At 40.5% G+C, this 24,386-nt stretch overlaps 2 protein-coding genes across 3 annotated transcripts in view; one reads left to right on the top strand and one right to left on the bottom strand.

Moving 5' to 3' along the window:
• SH3GL2 (SH3 domain containing GRB2 like 2, endophilin A1) overlaps positions 1 to 24,386 on the top strand; it is a 213,937-nt gene that overhangs the window by 12,344 nt on the left and 177,207 nt on the right. Inside the window, exon 1 of one of the 2 annotated variants that reach the window (XM_027616875.2) lies at positions 12,647 to 12,740. The exons of the other annotated variant lie outside the window; for it this stretch is intronic. The gene's annotated coding sequence lies outside the window, so the exon portion shown is untranslated. Of the gene's footprint in view, positions 1 to 12,646; positions 12,741 to 24,386 lie in introns of those variants that run through there. 2 annotated transcript variants of the gene reach the window in all.
• On the bottom strand, positions 146 to 994 carry LOC113935106 (MICOS complex subunit MIC26-like). The gene has a single exon (XM_035723819.1). The coding sequence runs from the start codon at positions 971 to 973 to the stop codon at positions 380 to 382; it is 594 nt and encodes a 197-aa protein (XP_035579712.1). The 5' UTR covers positions 974 to 994; the 3' UTR covers positions 146 to 379.

Raw genomic sequence — 24,386 nt, 5'->3', positions numbered from 1 at the left:
CTTGCCTTTGAGCCATTGCACCATGCTGACTCTTCGTAGAAATCCCCCTTCCTTCTTTTCCACTTTATGCTTGACTAATCACTACTCCTCTTTTTTTTTTTAATTTGGAATTTTAATTATGTACATAAATAGCAACTTGAGAATGAGGAGTTCTAAGGCTAGACATTATCTCTAGGTGAAAGGATTTCCGATTAGTCCACTTGCAGTATGGCATCACCCAAGATAACAAAGAAGCCTAGTATAGTTTGTCCTGAAGAAAGCCAATTTACTATATTCAGTACTGGCTTCTCTGCCATTTTTCTGTAGAAATACTGGTTTACTGCATGGAGTTTCCAATGTTTACCTATAACTGATTAAAATGGGCAGAGCATGGAGCATTCTATTTATTTCCAGGTGAATTCTTCACGTTTCCTGGCTTTTGAAAGTTCTTCCACAAATCTTCTACAACTATGTATCCTCGTAAACCCCAGTCATATAATTTCTCCCGACTGACCTGGACAAATACGATGGCTTGTTGTGGATAATAAAGAGAGGCAGCAAGTCCCATGAATCCAGGTGGATACACCAGCTTCTTTATTTTTGAACCTCTAGCCAAAAGAAGTCCAACAATGCCAGCAAAACCAGTAACACCAAGTCTTGGAAAAAATCCAGGAGGTGCATTTTGGAGATATTCATAGCTGCCTAACCCCCATTGAACCAAGCTCTGCATCCTGGGCTTAGTTTGTGAGTACATTTCCTGACACCAACTTGTATATGGCTCGCAGTAACGTCGGAGATGGGAAATGCTTTCTTCAAGTGGGGTCCTTGGCTCCTCCACATATTTAGATTGACCCTCAGGGACAGAGTAGAGTGAAAGCTCATTAACCTTCACAGAAGTTTTGTGAGGTGAGTCCTTTTTAGGTGATGCATAGACTCTGAAGGTGAGCAGACTCAGGCTGGCTGGCCCCACAGACCTCTGAATTACCTTGAACATGCTGCTGGCAGAGGTGGCTCCTGCGGGCTAATCACTACTCCTCTTTATGGTCTTGGCTTGCTGTTCTCTCAGAGAGATTTGTCTTTGCCTCGTTTGGTGTGGGTCACAGGCCCTTCCATGTGCAATGAAAATATACTTCTTTTAAGTATAGCACTTGGCCACTACACTGTAAGCACCTGTTATTTTCTTGTTGGTATCCCCCAGGGTGGATATAAAGAGGGGACTCTGTCTTTGCTGTCCTTCATTGTGTCCCCAGTGCCTGGGGTACCATAGTGAGCTTTCAAATGATGTTTGTTTTCTATTTATCCATATTTATATATATTTAAAAGGGGTTATCCTATGCATCTATTTTTAATCTGCTAATTCCTATTTAAAAATATATCATATATTTTTAAGAGTTAATTTAAAAGTTAAATTAAAACATGCCCTCATAAAATTGTAGGTTTAAAATAAACTTTCCTAACTGTAAATATGGCTAGCATGGCTGGGTACTATTTTAAATCATTAACTACTTATATATAACAACCCTATGAGGTTGCCACATTATTATTCCCATTTTATCGACAAGGAAACTTAAGCTTAGAGAGGTGAAATTGCCCAATGTTATAAAGCTTCAGTGGCAGAGCCGGGATTTAATCCAGACCAGCTGGTTTCAGAGCCAGTAACTGCCAGTTATTCTCAACTTTGAGTCCTATTCCAGTCTTAAATGTCAAACTAAGAAATATCTAAAAGCACTGAGTAAGCAGTAAGATAAAGATAAACACCTTAGTAGAAAAATTAGAAAAGAATATGGAAAGGCAATCCATGAAAGAACTACAAGTGGCCAGGATACAAACATAAAAATCATGGAAATCAAATAGCAACATGTGACATTTTTCATTGCTTAAACCAGCATACATGAGAAGGATGATAACATTCTGAGTTGGCCAGGGTGTAAGAACATGCATTCTCATTTGCTGGGGGGAGTGTAAACTCTTGTAACACTTCAGGGGATCAACAGGTCTCTTCTTTGTAACTTGTTTTTTAGGAATTTATCTAGAGAAAATAAATGCATAAGCATGCAAAATTTGGTACACAGTTCTTTGCTGTGGTGAGTATTGTAGTGAAAAAATTGGAAACAATGTAAATGTTAGATGATACGAGATGGGGAAGTAAATCATGGTATGTCTGTATTATGGAGCATCTATAGCCATTTTATCCGTGGGATAGTATTTATTGGTGTAGGAATGTTCATGATTATTGCTAAGTGAAAGAAGCAGGCCATAAAATGCATTTGTAGTAAGCCAGATATTGGAAAAGAGGAGCTAAAATAGTAGCTAAAATATGCTGAGAACTTATGTACCAGGCACTGTGCTATGTTGCTATAATATTTGTGTTTCTACATTTCCTCCTCATCTTTTTAAGTTATTATGTTTATCACTAAATTTTCTTTCTACTTCATCGTCTTTACTGCTTATTCTCATCCCTACTTCCTCAGGTTAAAAGGAAAACATGGAATAAAAAAATTTTTTTTTGATAAAAGATTTTATTTTCTTATTTGACGGAGGGAGGCACAGCGAGAGAGGGAAAACAAGCAGGGGGAGTGGGAGAGGGAGAAGCAGGCTTCCTGCTGATCAGGGAGTCCGATGCGGGGCTTGATCCCAGGACCCTGGGATCATGACCTGAGCTGAAGGCAGACGCTTAATGACTAAGCCACCCAGGCGCCCCAGAATAGAAGAATCTTTAAGATATCAGTGACCTCGGGAATAAGCCCAGTTTCTAGCCAAGTTCTGAAACTATAAGCCAACGTGTGTTGGTTCCATGAGGCTTGAGTATTAAAATGCCTGCCTTGTTCTCCAAAGAGCCCTGAACTAAACTTTGCTTCCTGGGTTTCTTCTGAATGCATGACTGCTTTTCTTGTTTCTCTAAGAAGTATAGGATCCTCATAAATAAGAATGTTGCTAATGACCTTTGCTGGCATTTCTTTTAAATAAAGATACCCCTCCCCCCGTGCCCCAGATCCCTAGTCTTATCCTTAGGAAAGAGTGTGTCATGGCTTTGTATTTTGCATAAAGGAAGAAGGGCAGCTAGGACATGTAGAGTATAGAAGAGTATTTCTGCAAAATATTCTCAGTAATTTGGTGCAAGATATTCAGTCTCATTCTCCAGTCCTTATGTACCAGGAGTCTCCTGTCAGTTTGTAGCTTCTTGGAAAAAGGCCTGTAGACCATGCCATGCCATCAAAGAAGAACAAGGTGACGTGGAGACACCCTAAGAGGATAGGAGACATTCCGAGTGATACCCTTTGAACTTGAATGCAGAATTCTGTTAATAGCCTCTGGTGGGCTGCTTTTTTGAGGACAGAAAATGTGAAGTTTAGGAAGCCATGAAAGGAAAAATAATACCTCCTTCTTTCTACCCTGAACAAAATAGAACAGAATGGAACGACCATGACCGTGAAGCACAGTCTGAGTAATGAGATGGGCAGGTCACTTTCAGCTTCCTCCCAGAGAGGACACATCTGGCAAGATCAACGGGAGCACCGAGGGTGGCTGCTGGTTGGGCACAAGTGTGCCTTTATGGGTGGTTTGGCTTTCTCTGGGGCCTGGCACTCTTTAATGGCTTCAATGAAAAGTGCTTCAAGCGCTGAGACAAATAGGCTGTGAAGTCATTGATGGAGTAAAGCTTGTTTTTCCAGTCTCTGCAGAATCTCTTCAAATTTCTGGAGCCAACAGTAACTTGTAAGTTGAGAAATGGAGTCAAAGACTATCTCAACAAATTGGTTTTCTTGCCTAGTAATCTGATGGAAGCCTATGCTAAACTGATGCTATTATCTTCTGCAAAACTTCAGGTTTTGGTCCTCTTAAGTTTTTATAGATTTCAGCATTTAAAAATGTCACTATATAAGAGTGATTTTTTTAGTTAAGGTCGATGTAACATAATGGAACTGTGTTACCTACATATTCTGTACTTTGTCCTCCTTAGGTTCTTCTCTTAAGAGTGGAAGGGTTTTGCAGGAAACTTGTCTCATAATTGGGCATTACTGGTGGAAGGTGAGGTGTGTGTCTGATTTATAAGTTTTTAAGTGCAGGGTATTAAAATATGTTTAATAAGCTACTCAAATTATTTTGATTTAAAAACTCTCTTAATGCAAGATGGATTTTTTTTCTTTTCTTTTTTTTTTTTAAGTAGGCTCCATGCCTAGTGTGGAGCCCAACAGGGGGCTCGAACTCATGATCTTGAGATCAAGGCAGAGCTGAGATCAAGAATCAGACACTTAACCAACTGAGCCACCCAGGTGCCCCCAAGATAGATTCTTATTTGTATCAGTGCATTAGTCTGCTCTGGTTCCTGAGTGGACTGTTGGAACCATGAACTTCTAATTTATAGAGCACCCATGGGCTGGAAAAGGGTGTGCACCTCTACTTCTGTAGATTAAATGACTTCACTTTTGCTTATTACATCATAATTTTGAAGATGCTCAACCTTTCCTTCCTCCATTTGGTCATGATTCTGATCCCATCCTAGCATCTCTGCACGTGAAGTGGTTCCCAAACCTGGCTATGCATCTCACTGGGTTCCCACTGCGGGACAATCTCAAGTCGCAAGTTGATTTGAGGAGGGCCACACACATTACTTAAAAATAAGCCCAAACAACTCCTCAGCTTTAGGGACTGCTATCCAAAGAGTCTTCTATTAAATATTCTATTATTAGGTAAAACATGGGGGACAGAGTCATACCAAGCCCATGTAAGTTTGAGAAATATTGGATCAGACAAAAGTAAGCATGTTTCTGTGCTTCAGGACTTTCCAGAGCCTGACCATCATCAAATGTTCAGAGTTCTTTTTTTTTTTTTAAGATTTTATTTATTTAATTGGCAGAGAGAGAGAGAGAGAGAGCATGAGAGGGAACACAAGCAGGGGGAGTGGGAGAGGGAGAAGCAGGCTTCCAGCTGAGCAGGGAGCCTGATGCGGGGCTCGATCCCAGGACCCCGGGATCATGACCTGAGCCGAAGGCAGTTGCTTAACCAACTGAGCCACCCAGGCGCCCCAAATGTTCAGAGTTCTTGAAGCAGGGTGTGGTTTTGTAGTTTCCCAAACTTAATTGATTAGTACAGTCTCCTGCCCATCCCCCCACTTCTTTCTTTCTCTTTCCCCTTTATGCATCTTCAACAAAAAATATAAAAAAAATAAAAAAATTTGTTCTAAATTACTTGTACCTCAAATAAATAATAGTTTTCCTTTAAAAATTCTTAAAGTTTGATTTTGTTACGTGTTTCTCTACAGCGTTACTTCTCTTTTAGAGGAAGTGTTAAGGTCTTTTGAATAATTTCTCCTGCCAAATGAAAGTTCTTTATTCATTATGTCAAATAATTGGATCATTATGATTTGACTTTTTAAAAAAATTAACTATAATATATTGTTACTATATTATTGCATTAATATAATAGCATACAAATGCTATATTAATGCTGTATATTACATCTCCATGACCTATTTATTTTATAGCTGGAAGTTTGTACCTTTTGACTTCCTTTACCTATTTTGCCCACCTCCCACTTCTGACTGCTACCAGTCTGTTCTGTGTATCAGTGAGCTTGGTTTTTTGGTTTTGTTCTAGATTCCACATGTAAGTGAATCACACAGTATTTGTCTTTCTCTGTCAGACTTACTTCATTTAGCATAATGCCCTCAGAGTCTGTCCATGTTGTTGCAAATGGCAACATTTCAGTCTTTTTTATGGCTGAGTAATATTCTGATGTGTATGTGTGTGGGTGTGTGTGTGTACATGTGTATGCCACATTTTCTTTACCTGTTGATGGAAACTTAGGGTGTTTCCATATCTTGACCATTGTAAATAATGCTGCAATGAACATGGGGGTACATATACCTTTTTGAGTTAGTGTTTTAATTTTCTCCATACCTAAAAGTGGAATTGCTGAATGATATGGTAGTTCTATTTCTCACTTTTTGAGGAACCTCCATACTGTTTTCCACAGTGGCTATAGAAGTTTGCATTTCCACCAGCAGTGCATGAGGATTCCCCTTTCTCCACAGCCTTGCCAGCATTTATTTCTTGTCTTATTTGATAATAGCCATTTTAGCAATTGTGAGGTGATCTCTCATCTGGTTCCGGTTTGTGTTTCCCTCCTAGTGAGTGATGTTGAACCATCTTTTCATGCATCTCCCTTGGCCATCTGTGTATCTACTTTGGAAAAATAATGATTTGACTCTTTAAGTGGTAACTACTTAGAAAATTGCTTCACTAACCATTCATCTCAGACTGGAAACTCACCCTAACTTTTCCCTCTTTGTTGTTGAATGTGGAATGACTCCTTAGCATTTTATAGCATGTACGTGCTTATTATCTGCTTGAACATCTCTCTATGGAGAAAGCACATCGATCCTGAAGCACTTAACATATGGGAAAATGGAGGCTTAGTAACGTGCGTGACGTTTCTGCAGCCATGACGGTAATTATTACAAGGCTCTTGGTGCCTAAGCCCCTGCTAGAAGTGGCACGTGTGCTGATGGCAGCTGTGAGGGTAAGAAGCGAGAGAAGCAGTGCAAGGACATCGGAGGGAGGTTGGATGACAGGTCCCAAATGCTGCAAGCAGCAAGGACTATAGAGGGCCTGCCCCTGCCTAAAATGCCATTAATAAATACAGAACCTCATTCCCTTCTCATACCAGAAAGAACTTCAGGAACGTTATGAGGATTGAGGAGTAAGCATTCAAAGGTTGCTTTTTGGTAATACTGTGGGGGGAAAAAAGCTTTATGATATATTATTACCTGATTATTTATTAAGGAGTAATTAACAGTGATGTTACTGAGTTACAGATAGGTCAGTGCAAAGGCCTTTAGCCACTGTGCCTTGTAATGTTTATATACTCGATGCATCTAATACACGGGATCTTTGTTTTCACTGTTGTTAATTAATGTCTCGTGGATGAGGGAAATTGCTCAGAACTGGGGCTCCTCTATGGGGAATAGACTTTGTTCCAATTTACACTCTCATTTTGACTTTATAGGTTCCCTGATTACAATGACTTATTTCTACTCGGTATAGTCTCATATTTTGTATTGAGGTTATTAGTCATGTAGAATTTTCTGAGGCCAAATATATCCCCATGAAATATTGGCACTTGTCATGTTGGTTTTTGGAATGCCGTGGGAGTTCCTCAGACAGTCCCTGGCTCACCACCACCACCTCCCACCCTCGTCTAACCCCTGACCATCTGTGTCTCCCAGCATTCCCTCCTGCCTCCTCTCAGGTCACATTTTAGCCAGAACGACCTTTTCAAAATCTGAATATGTCCTTGCTGCTTCTGTGTATTGAAAATTTTCAATGGCTTCTGGTTGCAAAGACCAGCGTCCTAGATAGTGAGTTGCAAGGGTCTGCCTGATCGGACCCTTGCCTCCCCACCCTGATTCAGTGCCAGTTTTTCCCCCACACTGTTCTCTGGGCCTCCATCTGTCTTACAAACAGTAGGCATTACATTGATTACCTGCCAGGGTCAGTGCTAAGTTCTGAGTGTAGAGAGCGGAATAAAATACTCATTCCGTGCCCTCATGGAACTGACAGTGTAGTTCAGAAGATAGACCAGTAATCATGAAAATATATAGTTAGACATTGTCACAAGTGCAACATAGAAATAATAGGGTCATGTCTGACATTGTGCTGTGAAGAGAGACCACATCTTCTTCAGCATGTAGAAGGGTTAAGGTTTGTTTATTAGGTACAACCTTGGAAGCTCTTACCAACAACGATCATTCCAAATGTGAAAAGGTACTGCTGTTTGCACATAAAAAAAGAGCATTTGATGGCCCTACAGTAACTTGCATATTTTAATTCAGAGAGGAGAGTTTTGAGGATAAAGAACTGTTTCTTGGGTGTCACGGAAGCTAGGATCTTGGGACATCAGCTTGAATAGTTTCTGCTGAACGAATAAGATTGTGTGACGTGATTTATATCCTTATCTTTTTTTATCAAAGACATTATCTCTGGCGTTTTAGAAGTGGGTGGTCATGGAGTGTCTCTCTGAGGATGTGAATTTAAACTGAGAAGTTGAGGGTGAGAAGAAACCAATGCTTTGTGAAGTTTCAGCTAAGGGCACAGCATGCTCAGAAGAGGCAGACATGGGCTTCTGTGGTCAGGCCGCTGTGGCCGGATTGCATGCCCACCCTCCCAGTACCTTGGGGCTAGTTCACTGCTTCTCCTCCTTTAGCCTTTAATTCAAATGTTACTTTTTGGTAGCCCCTTCTCTGATCTGCTAGATTGGATGAGGTTCCCCTTAATCCATTTTCTGTGGTTTGTTGTTATGCATTAATTTTGTGGCCATTTGATTAAATGTCTCCTTCACTGATCTCTAAATTCCTGAAGGCAGGGATCAAGTTTCTCTTTGCTTACTTTTGGGGATAATGAGGATTAAGTAACATGTATATGGTGCTTATCATTTAGCTTAACCCCATAAAAAATCCTACGGTGTAGGTACTGTTATACCCATTTTACTGATGAGGAAACTAAGACACTGAGAGGTTAAGTGCCTTATCCATAGTAACAACAGCCATTAGTTAACGGTGGAGGCAGAATTTGACAGTGGCAGTCTGTCCTTAGAATGCTGGAGTAGATTTTAAATCCATCCCTTAATAGTTCATTTATTCAGTCAATAGAACAGAATAGAAGATCTAGTAATAAAAAGTACAGGTATGTTGTGGTAATTTGGTATATGGTAAAGACAGCATTTCAAATCAGTGGAAAAGGATTATTCATAAATAATGTTTGGATAGTTATCTATCCATTTGGAAAATAAACAGGATCCTTTTATCACACTTTATACTCAAATAAATTTTAGGTGGTTGGAAATGTATGAAGGTAAAAGAATGTAAAGTAGTAAAAGGAAAATATGGGTTCTCTTGAGGCAGAGAAACACTTTCTGAATATGATCGTTAAGGTGCACAGACTGTAGAATGAAGTGGGGTGATTTTTTGCTACACAAAAATGAAGAACTTCTAAGTAGCAAAAGCATTCTAAATATGATTGAAATGACCAATGGGATTAAAATATGCAGTGTACAACTATAGAATAATATAGACCAAATCCAGCTTTGGCAAGGGTGGGGTACCAAGGATTACTGTCACGTCCTGCAGGTTCTTCATTTCTGGAAGCCATTTAGGCAGTGTGTGTCAAGGTGTAGATTCCCTTTGATTAAGGCACTTCTCGGAACTTATCACAAGTAGGAAAATTGGAGACCTGTGCAAAGACAGATATTCAGAATTCTTCACTCTGTTAAGGGTGGTGAAATATTGGTACAGTCACATAGTGGAGTTCTATGTGGCCATTAAAAATGATGTAATCTGCACCTGTTCATGTGGGCACCTTGCCTTTGATAATATTCGGGGGCATGTGTAGCAAGAACCTATATGTAAAATTGTGGGCGTGACCTGTGTCTGAACGTGTGGCTGGGTGGACATTTAGTACAAGTTTCACAATGTTATTAGTTATCTCTAGATGTGGGCTTTTGAAAGTTTTCTTTTCCTTAAATTTTGTGGATGTTGTTTCTTTAAAACATTATCTTTTGATAAAAAGAAAACTATTCAGAAAATGAGAATAAGTATCTAAGACTGTATCTTTTAATTTTTTTCTGATCTGAACAGTTTTCTAGCTTATGAAATGAAAAAGTAAGACATTTTCTTTTTTTAAATATTTTTTTCTTTAAATTTTTTTATGTTAATCACCATACATTACATCATTAGTTTTTGATGTAGTGTTCCATGATTCATTGTTTGTGCATAACACCCAGTGCTCCACGCAGAACGTGCCCTCTTTAATACCCATCACCAGGCTAACCCATCCCCCCACCCCCCTCCCCTCTAGAACCCTCAGTTTGTTTTTCAGAGTCCATAGTCTCTCATGGTTCGTCTCCCCCTCCGATTTCCCCCCCCTTCATTCTTCCCTTCCTGCTAGTAAGACATTTTCTTATCCCTTTATAAGTTTTTAAATTCTTGTAACACTTATTTTTGGCTCCTGTAAATACTATTCCCATATTTGGCCTTCCTAGCCATGGTGTTAGAGATGTTTGAAATATTCAGGGTACTGAACAGAAGGTCAAACACAAAGAAGGAAATGGGGTTCAGAAGCATTTTCGTTAAAATTGCATGAATACTGGAGTTTATTCTATAGCACAAAGCCTTCCTAGATGAACTGGATCAATGTTTAATAGAAACACCGCCTTTTAAGCATCTCTGTTCTTAAAGTCTGTTTTTAATTAAATGTCCTATGTTCTTTAACCTTAAAATACAGAGTAAGACAAAGGATGGAAAAACAAAACAAAACATCCACGTCAAAGATAGGAGTGTAATGTCGAAGGGAGAATTTTAAATAACCTCCCTACAGACTCTCCCTCTCTCTTATTCTCTCTCCCTCCCCCCCACCCTTTCTCTCTCTCCCTCTTCCCTGGGAGATAATATTAAACAGTACAGCTGGTTCAGATTATGATCTTTTCTCAGTCACATCTTCAGAGAACAGTTTAATAAAGCATTAATTATGTAGCAGCCCCCCACACACTGTAGACAGGGATTATCTAGCTACATAATTTTGCTAATGATATATCTATAGAGTGCTATTTTTATCCTATTGTAGGTATCCATTTTTAGTTACTAGGGGTATGCTGATTTTGCAACTACAAGCAGCCATTTGATATTCAACACTGTATCTGGTTCAATGAGTATGAACCACTATTTTGGATTTTGTAGAGAATGAACTTTAAAGATAGGTTTCATGATATTCCCCAGTGTGGGGACACATTTGGGATTTACAAAAAATCTCTACCCATTGTCGTAGGTGAGTGAATGTTAGAAGGCAGAGGGAAGAAAGGGATAAATTGTTTATGTAGGTAAAAAATGCCAGGTGAATTTAAGGTTTTAACACATTGTTGGAGTGGCAGTAGAGAGCATATTTCTGTAAATTTTGTTTATTTTGTTTGTTTGCATGCATGTTGTTTCTCCAGCTTTATCGTACCACCTGGCATCTTCAGCGGATAGTGCAGGCCCAGGTGGGGATGGGGATGGGGATGGGGATGGGTGTGTCTGTCATGCACAGGTTTGTCTCCTTCTGGTTGCTTCATGAGCTTCAAAAGCTCGTGTGATATCATATTCTTTAATCTGAACCGATCTGTTACAAAGGACATTTAGCAAAATGGGTGAAAGGTGGAAAAATTAAATGCAAGGCTTAATGTTCAGAGGATATTTTTAGACTTAGGAGCAGTTTGCTGCTTTTTATGAAATGGTCAAGTATAATTAATGGTTCCTCTATCCCTCTTTGTTCATGTTTTTCTTGAAAGGATGAAATGCTGGTTTTAACTGTGTGTGTGTGTGTGTGTGTGTGTGTGTGTGTGTGTGTGTGTGTGTGTGTATTTGGTTCTCTAGGTTCATGGAAGTGTGGTTATTTTGACTATATGGATAGTATTTCCTTTTATCCCTTCCAAAACATCTTTTTTTAGTTGTTACAGAAATCACATCTTCACACAAGCTTCAGAAAAGGTGAAGTTATATATTAAAATAAACCATGACAGTAATTAAAAATTTTTTTAATTGCTAGAAATAAAGGAGGAAGCCAGTGAGTGGTTAATCGACATTGTTAATTTTCAGGTCCTCTTGAATGCTTAAGCAGAGCCAGGAGTAATTTTTTTTAGATCAGTTTGAGTGGTACAGTTTATTTGACGACTTGTTGAGTCCTCCCTTCAAAACTTGGGATATGGCCATCGGGGGAGTGAGTTTCACTGCAGGGAATTATCTGTCTGTATTGGATTTGATTCTGTCAAATAGTTAGAATTAATTCTAGTTCTAGTAGTTACAGAAGAGAAATGGTCAAGCTTTTTTTGCTGGAGGTCTTGTAGATCATTTCAGACAAGGGAAGCTGGGGCCTTACCATTTTAAGTGCCCTGCAGAAAGCCTTCTGGTTTAACTTGATGAGACCCAGTTATTCCTTCCAAGATTCCCAACCTTTGAAAACCAAATTGGCTTTCTTTATATAAAGTGTTGAAAAATGACAAACTCTGTTATTGGATGGTATGACTTAAAAGAGGAAGAGACTGGAGAGTGACAATCAGACATCCTTGACATTCTCCTCTGGGCTCAAGGCAGGATGCTCTTGGCACCACAGCACCCTTCCTCAGGATCAGGCTTGCGAGAGACAGAAGTGATCTTAACTCATGGGATCATGACTTGGAATGGGGCTTTGGGCTCCCATTGTTTTTGTGAAGTTGCTTGCAATTACCTTTGAATTTGTTCTCAGTGCACTATCTAAACAAACTGGGTCTGTCCTGCCACTCTTCTGCCTTGAGGCTTGGCTTCTTATATACTACTTCAGCCCATGAGGTCCTTTAGAAAGGTTCCTGTATCTCTGTGGTCCTGTCTTCTCCAAGATGCTGCATCACATGCAGGAACATTTCTTTTCTCTAGGTTATTTATATCAAAACCCAACCAGTGGCATGTCAGTTTGATTGTTATTATCTCAACTCTTTTGTTTTACTTAAGGAGTTCGTGGTAGGTCACAGTTGAAGTCAGTTAATTTTATTGGCTAGATTATGATGAAGTATAGAAAATTCTCTCTGATTTGGTACATTTTTGCCAAAACATTTTTGTGTGACTTTTCTCTTTCCACGTGTTTTGTAGTATATTCTGCTGTTGAGGCACGAGGCACTGGAGCCGCCTTCTCTCTTTCAGCCTTGCCTCCAGGAGATTGGCAGGTCTGGTGACGGTCGAAAATGTGGATCTTGCCTTCCAGGTGAGACTTGACCCCTCGTGTAGGGAGTGACCTGGTTCCATTTGGATCTAGCAGTGTAAAAAAACAAATGTTACTGATTTGTGAAAGAAGAATTAGAAGTGATGGTAAGAACACAATTGTCATATTTTCCTCTTTATTCTTCCTTTTTTTTTTTTGAAAATGGAATGAGGACAGGTAGGAAACATGTGAACCAGAATGAAACAATTTCTTGTAAGAATAACAAATGACTTCTATTGCTGAATCATTTGTCTTTTTATTTGTTTATTTGAACTAACTGCAGTGTGATTAAAAGAAATCCTACAGTTATTCTAAAAACTAATGTGCTCTCAAGAACAGTCCCCCTTAAATCCCCTGCAAAGTGTATTCAAATCTTTCTCATTATGGTACTTTTTTGGGAGATTATTTTCTTGAGGCAGCACGTGTTTATTTTATTCTTCAGTCGTAGGCAGAGAGCCTGGGCCTCATGAGGGAGCAGTGCTGTGTGTGTCTGATTTCCATGACATGGTACCCAGTGTCAGGGCCTGTGCTTAGCTGGGCTCAATTCAGGAAGGTGATTTGCTTATGAGAAATCTGCTGATATGTTAAGTATTTTTTAACATAAATTGAATCCATTTGCCTCCTTAAAACCCAGTTACCTGTATACCCATGTCAATAACACTATAGTCACAAAAGGTGAAATATTACGTATCCATCAACAGATGACTGGATGAGCAAATACGTGGTCTGCCCGTACAGTGGAATATTGTTTGGTCTTAATAGGAAGGTTCCTGTCACATGCTACACGATAAACTTTAACGACATTATGCTAAGTGAAATAGCCAGTTACAAAGACAATTACTGCATGATCCCACTCTTACGAGGTACCTAGACCAGTCAAATTCATTGAGGCCAAAAGTAGAATGGTAGTTGCCAGACTGCGGGCAAGGGGAGTGGGAAGCTAGTGTTCAGTGGGTACAGAGTTTCAACTGGAGAAGATGAAAAAATTTCTGGAGACAGATGGTGGTGATGATTGTACAACAGTGGGAGTGTACTTAATGCCAATGAACCCTACTCTTAAAATGGTCGATGTGGTAAATTTAACGTTACCTATATTTTGTCACAATTAAAAACAACAACCCAGATTGAGTCACTCTGAGTTTTGGGCGGGAGGGCTTTGGCCACAGTGGGGTGTGTTTCTCCTGGTCCTATAATTGGTGCTGGGCATGATAGAGTGAGCAAAACTATTGGTCGGAAGGGACCCTCCACATCATCTGCTCCGGCACTTGCATTTGACGGGTGAGAAGCCAGATCTCAAGTGAGGTGATTTGCCCACTTCATTGTGGGTGTAATCCACCCACTTCTGGCTCATCCAGTCTTCAGTGGAGGCAGGATAGAGAATAGGAAGAAGTGGGTTGTAGAGTCATACTGCCTGGGTTCTGCTCTTGTTCCCAAATTCACTGACGGTTAAATTCTCCAATCCTGTTTCTGAGTCTATAAAATGGGAGTCGTACCAGTACTCCATGAGGTTTTTATGCAAATTAATTGAGTTGACCCATATTAGGCACTTAGGTTAGTGTTCTTGTGCAGAAATAAGTGACAGATAAGTATTAGCCATTTATTATCACTATTGTTTTGTTATTGTATTGTTGTTTTGTTGTTGCTGTTACCGGCTTCCGCTGCAAGGGGGATTGGGGACAGAGGCCTTGGGAGTGAGGCTCAGTGGTAATCACCTGTTGGCTCTCTCTCCTTAGCCAAACTGCTGTCCGTGTTAACCAGTGTGAAGCAGGGTGGATGAAATGCTCATCTTGCTGCGGTGATTGTGAAGGGAGGGACTGACCGCTTGCTTGGTCAATGCAAGTAATCTTGTTACTCTTGGTGCTTAGGGCAGGTCACTGCAGGCCAGAGGCTTGGCCTCTACCAAGTCATGGTCTTCAAGGGCGTGCTGAGAGTGGCCGTGCTAAGCTCTGATCTCTGGCTGAGGGTGCATGTGTGTTCTCGGGGGTCTGCTTTCCAGGCCCTCTTGAGGAAAGGTCACCTGACTCCTTTGGGTCAGTTGTCCCCAGAAGTTGTCAGCCTGCAGGTGGAGTTTGGCTGAGTTTGAAGCATGGACAGAGGTATTAGTGTTACTGTGCAAGTACTTGTGTTTCTGACCCTGGATGAAAAGCGTCCCCTCACTACTGACTCATGTCTTGTTAGCCCTTTTTTTACTTGCTCAGCTTTACCAGCTTATGGGGGAAGACTTCATCCAGATTTGAGATTACCAGGGAGGTCATTTGTGCTCAAGGAAAATTCCTTTAACAAACGAGTACTGAGCACCCGTGTGCCTAGCAGGGGGTAAGTGGCTGGAGATGGAATGGAAAGGGAATTAAACGACCTTGCCCTGGGGCAGTTCAGCACTCTGCAGCCGAGAACTGGAAAAGAACCGGCGGAGATGGTTTCCTTAGGCCAGGCAGCTCCTGGGTGAGGAGGACTAGAGCCAGTTTTGCGGTCATAACATGTATCATTTAAATGTGTGTGTGCTTGTGTTCGGAGTATGTGTAAGTGTTCACATGTAAGTGAAATATATATGATAGACGGCATATCAAAAAATGCATGGCATGATGTTTGTCATAGTGTGTGACATCCCTAAAGAACCTCTCAGTATTGCGGACATCCAGACTGGGTGAATCCAGAATGACTTGAAAACTGGTGCCAGAATGGGCAGAGGACACGGCTTCGGTCTGGGTCTGCGCACACTCCCCCATATCAGGCCCATGCACTAAGTGGCCTCGGGGTTTCATCAAAGTTATCAAATAATTTTATCTGCTCTAAACTTTCTACACTTGACTCCATGATCACTTTCACTAATGGCTTATTCTTTTTTCAAGTAGTCTGATCCAGTGGTTCTCAACCCTCACTGCTGAGTTAGTATCTCTTGGGGGAAGGTTAAAAAAAAAAAATCATACCCCACACCAGTTGAAGGAGAAGCTTCCCAACTGATACCAACACGCAGCCTGAGCCGAGCACCGTTAGGCCATCCTTTGCTTAAATAGCATCCGCTCTCCCTTTTGATTGATGTGAACTGTGCTTGTCTTCTTGTCTTAATGGCCCATTGCTGTATGAGTTGGGTTTCTTCTCGTTAGCCATCCTGAAAGGTCTGAGTTAGGAGACAAAAAGCTAAAAGTTTAGAAAGTTGATTATCAGATTTAATTGATGTCTTTGGCGAAGCGAAAGCTCAATATTCTCCCAGAGTCTGTGCCACCTAACATTTTCTCTTTGATGTTTTCATTTTTCTCCATGAGGTGGGTAAAAGAGGGGTTTAGTGTTAGACGTTCTGTGTTCCGTGATGCTGATAACCACAACCACCACACATAAATAAAATTGTGAAATTCAAGGTGTGTCTTGGATAGCTTCACTTCTTATCTAGGCACCTCTTTTCTGGCAGTGAAATGGCAGTTCAGAGATGGAGCATCTGCAGTCGATGACTTCCTGTGAGTTCCTGCGAGAGGTGGAAACACCTGCACAAAAACAGTGCTCCCAGAGGCGCGTGCTCACCAGCCGATGCCCTTTCATCCCTGCCCTCTTGTAGGGGCTGCTACAGAGGAAGAGAAGCTGTGTGTCCAGGCAAAGGGCTATTTTACTGTGCTCTTTAAAACAAGGACATATTTAGCTGAACTGTTAAGTCAAATAAATCCCATTATGGCCTTTTCCAAAGTATTTTTAGCCTAGGCTCTCTATTCATAGTCTGTATATTTACATCAGATTATAGAATGTGCAGTTGGCTCTTTGAATTGTTTCTTCAGAATTGGAATGGCTAAAACTTCCAGCAGGCTCTGAGAGTTTGCCTGTTGTGATTCTGTTTGCATCAATCCATAGCAGAATTGCCTCTGTTGAGATTACGTGAAAAATAAGTTTGTGCCCCTTGGTCCCATTGCAAACTGATCACGCAGAGTCATGGGTTAAACATCGTTCATTTAATGCTATATTGAATACTCTTCTGCCCCAAATACTTGTGCTCAATGCTGGATATATTGATGATATGAAATGTTTCTTTACCCTGAAGAAATTAAGGATCCTTCCCTGTAGCCTACCTGTTGAATTTAAAATGGAATCCTTGTGTTTGCCGGGCTGACTTGCGCTTGTATGTAAACAACTGAGGAAGTTAGATATTTAGAAATATATATTTTTTTGAATCTGGAATTTGGAAGCACCCCTCTTCATGGTCAAACCTTATTGTAGAAATCTGGTAAAGGACACTTTGATGAACAGGTTTGACTCTCCCCCACCCAGATAGGTTGGAAGTAACAAGTATTTTCATTTTGAGTCATACTTTCTCAAGTGAAGTGACAGTCTGTTGACGGATGAAGCACAGCGATATTTTTAAGCTGCTTTGACATTCCTGAGGAAAGCATTGTCAGGAACAGAGCCCTGAAGTTTGAGAGTTATGCATGCTTTTGTGATTCTTCACTATTTCTCCTGACATAGACATTTCAAGAAAAGCAGATAAAATTATTCCAGGTTCCAAGCAAAGGAGCTGTCATCTGGATTTGAGGTTCAAATTAGGTTGGGAAAAACATGAATTGTGTTCAGTAACATACAAGCAGAAATACAATTTAAACCTTTTTAGTGCTAGTAGTGTAAGACACCTAAAATTCCTATGGAGGTGGCTGCCTTGCTCTTAATTCACAATAATGTAAAAAATACCAAAGTTTCAGTAAAGCAGTTCTTTTGGTGGATGGAGAACTAACACATAAAGATGCTCTGTTCTTCCACTGTCCTCATCCACATGGTAACTAATCCCAGCTTCTGCTGCTTCTGCGTCACCCTGTTGGGGCTCTGGGGGATGCAGAGCTGATGAAGGCACCGTCCTTGCCCCGAATGGGCTTCCATCTATGAAGTGCTCAACATTACTGAGCACTTCATGAACAGTCATCTCCTTAGTCCAGTGATGTTTGGAGTGGCACCCCCATTTGTAGACAGACCAGTGGAAGTGCAGAGAGGGAATAGCTTCCTCAAGTTCACAGTTTATAAGAGGGAGAATGAGAATGCGAACCCAGGCTGTCCAGCCTGAGCATCAAGTAGTTTAGATGAAATTTTTCTGGGATTTTGTGAGGGAGGGTTGAGACCGAAGAGAAGGAGCAAAAATGTTCAGCCTTATGTTCAAGCAAATCCACTGAGGACTCTTTTTGGGTCATGGTCTTTACCTATAAAAGTCTGACAGGTACGAAGGTGGCAAATCAAATGCCTATAGAAGCCAGGCAGGCAGAGGAGTGAAGTCTGCAGGGGGACAGGGGTAAGCTGGAAATCTTCCCAATGGGGCAGCCTCTGCAGCAGTAGCCCTAGGAAGGTGCGTCCAGCGTGGCTGATCTTGAGTAGGGCAATTAATTAAGGTTTGAAAAACCTCAATCTGTGGGTCATGAAAGTAGGTTTTTGGGCTATAACAAGTTCGTAAGTCTCTAATGGGCAACCCTGGACATGTACTTGAAAGCATTTTGGGGAGAATTATTGAGCATGTGGAAAAAAGTTTGTTTTCTAAAAGAAAGTTACAGATCATATTACAGAACTCCAGCTGAGCTCTGTAAGGCTGCCGCCCGAGAAGGGCACATGCTTCCTAGCACATCCCTGCTTGGGCTGTCCTTGGTGGGTGGGAGACTCTTGGAAACCATAGCAACAACTCTTGCAAGATGTGCTGCACCAGCACTTTTCCCTGAGTCATTTTGCTGTTTCTGAACATGCCAGGCTGCTAACAAAGGTACTTACTGATGCAGGTGTACTGCACAAGTATTTATTTGTAAGTTAGGGTGGAACCCTTGGTACCACTAAATCGGATTTTTCTTAAGTCAGTGATTCTGTTATGCTGTCACCTGTATGCAGTTTTTTTTTAGTGGGGGAGGGGCAGAGGGAGTGGGAGAGAGAGAATCTTAAGCAGGTTCCATGCCCAGCATGGAGCCGGACGCACGGCTCCATCTCACAACCCTGAGATCATGACCTGAGCCAAAATCAAGAGTCGGATGCTTAACCGACTGAGCCACCCAGGTGCCCCACCTATCTGCAATTTTAACTCTACAGATGTGGATTTGATATGATTTGATAGTTTCCTTTCTTTTCACTCTTTTAATTGATTTCTTGATTTATAGAAGTGATAACAAATGAGCTTTCTGAAGATCAGTGCTGTGTGTGAGCACAGGGCTTTGATTCTGTTTACAGTATGTTCTGGCTGACAGGCACCTGCTAGGGCATTAAAGGAATAAAAGATAGGAGTTAAAGGCCTCTTACTCTTCTCAAGGAGTTTGATTTACACTGGGAGACACAAAAAGCATTTGTTTGACTGTGGGATTAGTTTAAGTGATTAATGTATTTGGAATGACTATGGTGACTTTAACAAGGGTGAAAGCACCCTGAAATGGGAACCAAGAACTTTGGGGAAACCTTCCAACTGTTCAAGCACATACTTTAGGAAACCAGGTTGTAAGCATTGTGATGGTTGAATAATGTTTGGATTTTGGCGGCAGGCGGCGGGGGCGGGGGGGAGCAGTGGTTGGTCAGGGAGAGGAGTATAAATTTCACACACAGTTTTTAAGCAAAGCCATTCTAGAATAAATTTTCTAAAGTTTTGTTTTAAGTTGTCTTCTATAAAATAGCTTGCTGACTCACGGGTAGAACTGTGATAAAAAAATGGTGATGCCTTCTCAAAAGGAGGCCTTCTTTTATGTTATAGGAACACTTTTTCAAATGAATACATTGTAATTAGTTAACTCATTCTTTAAGGTTCTGGGCTCCTTACACTAAAGTTAATACAGTTAAAAAATTACTGTGTGAATAGAGAGAGGATGTTAATAATACCAGAGTATTAAATAAGGCTTTCATTTCTTTTCAGTAAAGGTTATATTTTCTTAAATTGGCAGTTAACTGTTTTTCCCGTTTCTCTAAGACTGTGCTTACTCATTATGACAAATTTCATTTCATGAAAAATGAAAATAACTTTTAAATTAGTTTTTGGTATTCACAGTATAGACATATAATAAATATAACTTTGCAAATAGAAGATATGCTTTATCAGTCTTATTTCATAAAGTTTAGCAATTTATTTTGCTGTAAGGAAATGCACAAGTAGAGTAACTCCATCTGATTTTGACTGTCTTGTAAGAAATAAGTCGGTGAGTAGCTTTTTAAAATCTTCTAAACTTGTTTCTGAAGCTATTTTTAGAGAAATAGATCATAAATTTGGTATTTCTTGAATATTTTCATTATTATGAAAGTAACCTCTGAGGTTAATTTTTATGGCATAAGTATGGGTTCATGATACATATAGTATATTTTGGTTTCTTTTTTTCATTTTTGCTTTTGGTTGGAACTGTTCAGGAAAGCTAAAATATATTCTACAGCAGAATAAGATTTCTCTTATCCTTGGGTCACTACAATTTAGTAGAAAGGAAAGCTCATTTAGCACTTTACTGGCTCCGGTTCCTTCCGGCTACAGCATAATCAGAGACCGTGAAGGTTCATGTCATCGTAGTTGTATATGTGAGATGTGTGTGAAGTGAGTTTGGGACATCATATCTGGGACTCCGTGACTACTAACCAGAACTCCCTGTTATTAAGCTCATGATCTCATTCTGACATTCTCATAGGAAGCTGGTGGATGCCTAAGACATGGATTCAAGCTTTTACTGCCTCTCAGAACATGTCCAGTTAACCTTGATCATGGAAGTCTTCCTTCCCTGGGAACTGGCCATGCCTTCACCAAACCCTGTCAGCACAGAATGAGAAGGGGCCTTGCCCTAACTTCGATCTTCAGTGCCCACAGAAGGAGGCAGCAGGAATTGCCAGCCCCCAGGCCTTGTCCTCTCTCTTTGCAGTACTCTGCCTGGTGGGACAGGGAGGAAAAGCCCTTCTGGGGTACTCTTGTGACTGGACTTGTGGCAGTAGCTTTTGCCAGTGCTTTAGGATATGTTAGGAGTCCATATATGTGGTACAACATATATGTTGTAGGGTGGGAAGGACACAAAACCCCCTTAGCCTTGCCAAACCTGGGAGCTTGCCATAAACGCAGAATCTCAGGCTCCACCCCAGACATAAGGAGTCCTAATTTGCACTTTAATTAGGCTTTCAGGTGATTTTTGTGTACATCAAGTTTGGGAAGCACCAGCTCTAGAATACAGAGGATAGGAGATCCTACAGTTGAAAATAAGGTCGGGGTATGTGTGCGTGGGTATGTCTGTGAGGATGCATTTCATTTTGCTTATGTTTGTAAATGTGAGTGTGTGTTCATCTCATTGTATTTTTGTAAAAATAAGAGATTTCAAAATACAGTTCACAGACCATATAATTCACTCATTTAAAGTGTACAGTGGAATGGTTTTTAGTATATTCACAGACTTGTGCCACCATGAACAGTCAATTTCAGAACATTTTCATCACCCCAAAAAGAAACTCCATACCCACTAGCACACACTGACCATTCCTCCCAAAGCTTATCCCTCTTCCTGAAGGCCCCCGACAATCACTCACGCACTTCAGCCTTTATGGATTGGATTTGCCTATTCTGTACATTTCATATATGAAAGAAATCATGTCATACATGGTCCTTTGGGTCTGAATTCTCTCAGCATAATGTTTTCAAGCTCTATCCGTGTTGTGGCGTGTATCTGTACTTCTTTCTGTTGCTGTCATTTTACCCGCCTTAAGTTTATTCTGAGCAGGAGTAAGGACATGCTGCCTTTTCTCTTACCCTTGATGAGCTTGAGATAGTCTTGTCATTGTAGAGTAAGAATTGACAAGAGTGATTTTCTTAGTGTGATCATTGCTTCTCTTATGTCACAAGCTCTAGGATCTGAGAACTGTGTGACAGTGAAATACTAGGAGCATTGTTACATGCTTTCAATTGAAGAAATAAAATATTAGTGTTTTCCATCTTCCTTCCAAGTGAAGTTTTAATTCCTTAATTTTCAACCACTATTTCCATAAAAGCAGTGGTATGCCATCCATGCTCTGCTGAAAACTATGCTCGTCTTTACAAAATATCCAGCTGATGTTGGTGAAAATTAAAATGACAAAATATTGTGTTCAGATAAATAGCAACAATGGCTATATTCTTGGCAAGAAACCACACGATGGTCCCTCCCCCAAGCAGTCTGTTCCCTTCCATGCTGAATGTTTGGTCATTTTCAGTGTCCCAGAGGAAGACAGCACTTTTTTCCTTAATTGTCTGTGCTAAGCTCTGAAAATTTTATGTGTCACATAAAGGACAAATTTGTTTTCCTTTGAATATCTAAAGACCTTTTAAGGAATCTGTCATACATAATACCTTACCAATTTGGGGGAAATCTTTGCTTGGCTCTTGGGCTTTCCAGTGATCATTTCATAATGCATTCAGTGTGTGGTGACCAGGAAAAGAATGGCAGGAAAATGTTTTTATACCTATATAGAAGTTATTTTAGCATTTCACTGCTCTGTTGGTTGTTGATCAAGCATTTGGAAATGCTTATTTTGGTTTTAGCAACGTGAAAAGCTTTCCCTTTCCTTCTCCCCTCCCTGACCAAAGCTCATGTTAATGCCACTAAATAACCAATGCCTTATTTGGCTGGCTGCCTGGTAAACCAGATGACTGACAACAATACTGGAGATCTTGTGTGGTCACTTTCTAAAGGGTTTTGTGCTGCTTTTATACTCTTGTCTCCCTCTCCTACTTTGGTGGGTAGACTCAATTATTTGGCTCTGTTTGAGAAGGCTCTGGGCAAAATGCCACTCATCTATCTTTTCAACTTTTGGGGACATGCTTTCTTAAACAGATTTCTTTGGGATATGAAGTTCTTTCTTTAACCCGACTTCTCTTTTTCTGGGTGCTGTAAAATGCTGATCATTCTCAGCAAATCACAAACATTCAGTTCTTCTTCAGTGTCCTGACAAGGTTGCAGTGGTGTGTATGTACATTTGTGTGTATAATGCTGAGATTGCATGGTTTCCAAGGAGAGAAAAATGATAAAAACCTTTGTCCCCTTTTGACTTGGAAATTAACATGACTGCATTAGCCAGATCCCTCTGTTGGAGGAAATGGGAAAGATTGGATTGAAACCTATGTCAAGGAAATTGACTTGGCTGGATTTCAGGTAGCAGAATGAGCTGGCCCACGAAAGATCTGTGTCAGTATCTTTAGTGGCCCTGGAATCGGGACAGGATAACTATTTTTTGTAGTAGGTCAAACTTTGGGGGAAAGGGGCAGGAAACCAACATTCAGTGAGAGTCTTTGTGTCAGGGAGTGTTGTATAAACACTATGCACATTCTTGTGTAATAGAACAACCCTGTGGGCTATGTATTGCTATTATTCTATTGTTATTATTATCACCACCACTGCTTTATGAATGGGGAAACTGAGGCCCAGAGCAGTTAACTGAGTTTGCTTAAGTTCTGTACCTGGGCAGTGGGCTGTAGAGGCTGCTGCCCCCAAAGCTCGTGTCTTTTTCTCCCAGGTGAGGTTTGTCTTTGCTCTTCTCTGCTCATGTTCTTTAAAGGGTGCATTTGTCGTGATGGTGACAGGCTGATGAAAAAACAATCAGATCCAGGACAAAAATACAAGATCCCTTAACGAGTTCAAATTTTTCTGCGCCCAGATCACTATACGGTAGCATTTCAGGGTACAGGGGCAATCTTCCCAGACCTCCAGGGACGTACAGAGGTGCCAAGCTGCCCATGATACCCCTTGATTAGGGAGAGCGCCCCATCAGATTCACCTGAGAATGCTCTCCTCTCTCTGCTGCGGGGGTCCTCTGTTACTGTGGCCCTTTTTAACTACTCTGGTTGTGTCGTGCCTGCTCACAGGTGCTACGTGACTGGCAGTAACACTGCTGAGTGTTTTTTGCCCAATTTGGAGAATCAAAGTTTGACATCCTGATGAGCATCCTCCAGTAGACGGAGGTTAGGACCTGCCCAAAGTCTGTTTTGCAGAAAGTGTTTTCTGATACCTTTTTTTAGCAGTTCTCAAACCATATAATGTACCAACTATATTTTCTATGAATAAATTGGGCCTTTAAAAAAAAAACCTGTGTACTCTTTCCATTTGTAGCATTTCCCCTTATAACACCTTATTTTTTATTCCCCCCTAGGAATACATGCTCATTGTAAACAACTTAGAACAAAAGTTAAATGAAAAAAAGGCACTACCCCATTATGAAGAGATCCTTATTAAAAAAATTCTACATTTCTTTTCTATAGAAAAATATTAATGTTAATCTTGTAGACTTCAAATAGCAGTGTAATCATTTTAATCAGTTGACAATTTCCTTTAGTAGTTTAAAAAATAGTTTTCCACAGTTTTGCTTTCTTTAGTGCTTGGTAGGTTGTAGTCCTGTGAATAAGAAAGTTAAAACTTATGCTCAGTGGCAGGACCCCAGTGAGAATCAGTCTTATGAGGTGGTCCGCATTTTGCCTTCTCCAGGTCTCCTAATTAATGTGGCAGTGGAGAGCTACCTCCCATCATTCTGTTTGTCCCACATCAGTCTTAATGTTTTAGTTGTGTATATACCTGTATCACACAGTGGATGAAGCTCTTAGGTTCCTAGGAAAAATATAAACTAGGAAGCTTTAAGGTTTTTTAAAAAAAGAAATACAACACTGGCACAGAGACTTAATGGCTTTCTGTGATATCCACAATGAATCAGTGACCCATTTTTTAGCTGCCTTTTGTTGGT

This window comes from Zalophus californianus, chromosome 13, assembly GCF_009762305.2.
Source record: "Zalophus californianus isolate mZalCal1 chromosome 13, mZalCal1.pri.v2, whole genome shotgun sequence".
Classification (NCBI taxonomy): domain Eukaryota; kingdom Metazoa; phylum Chordata; class Mammalia; order Carnivora; family Otariidae; genus Zalophus; species Zalophus californianus.
Note: the sequence above shows the minus strand (reverse complement) of the source record. Positions and strands in the feature narration are given on the sequence as shown.

What these genes read in the sequence shown, in the direction of transcription:
- LOC113935106 (XM_035723819.1), bottom strand. Translation starts at nt 973, where the DNA reads ATGTTCAAGGTAATTCAGAGGTCTGTGGGGCCAGCCAGCCTGAGTCTG.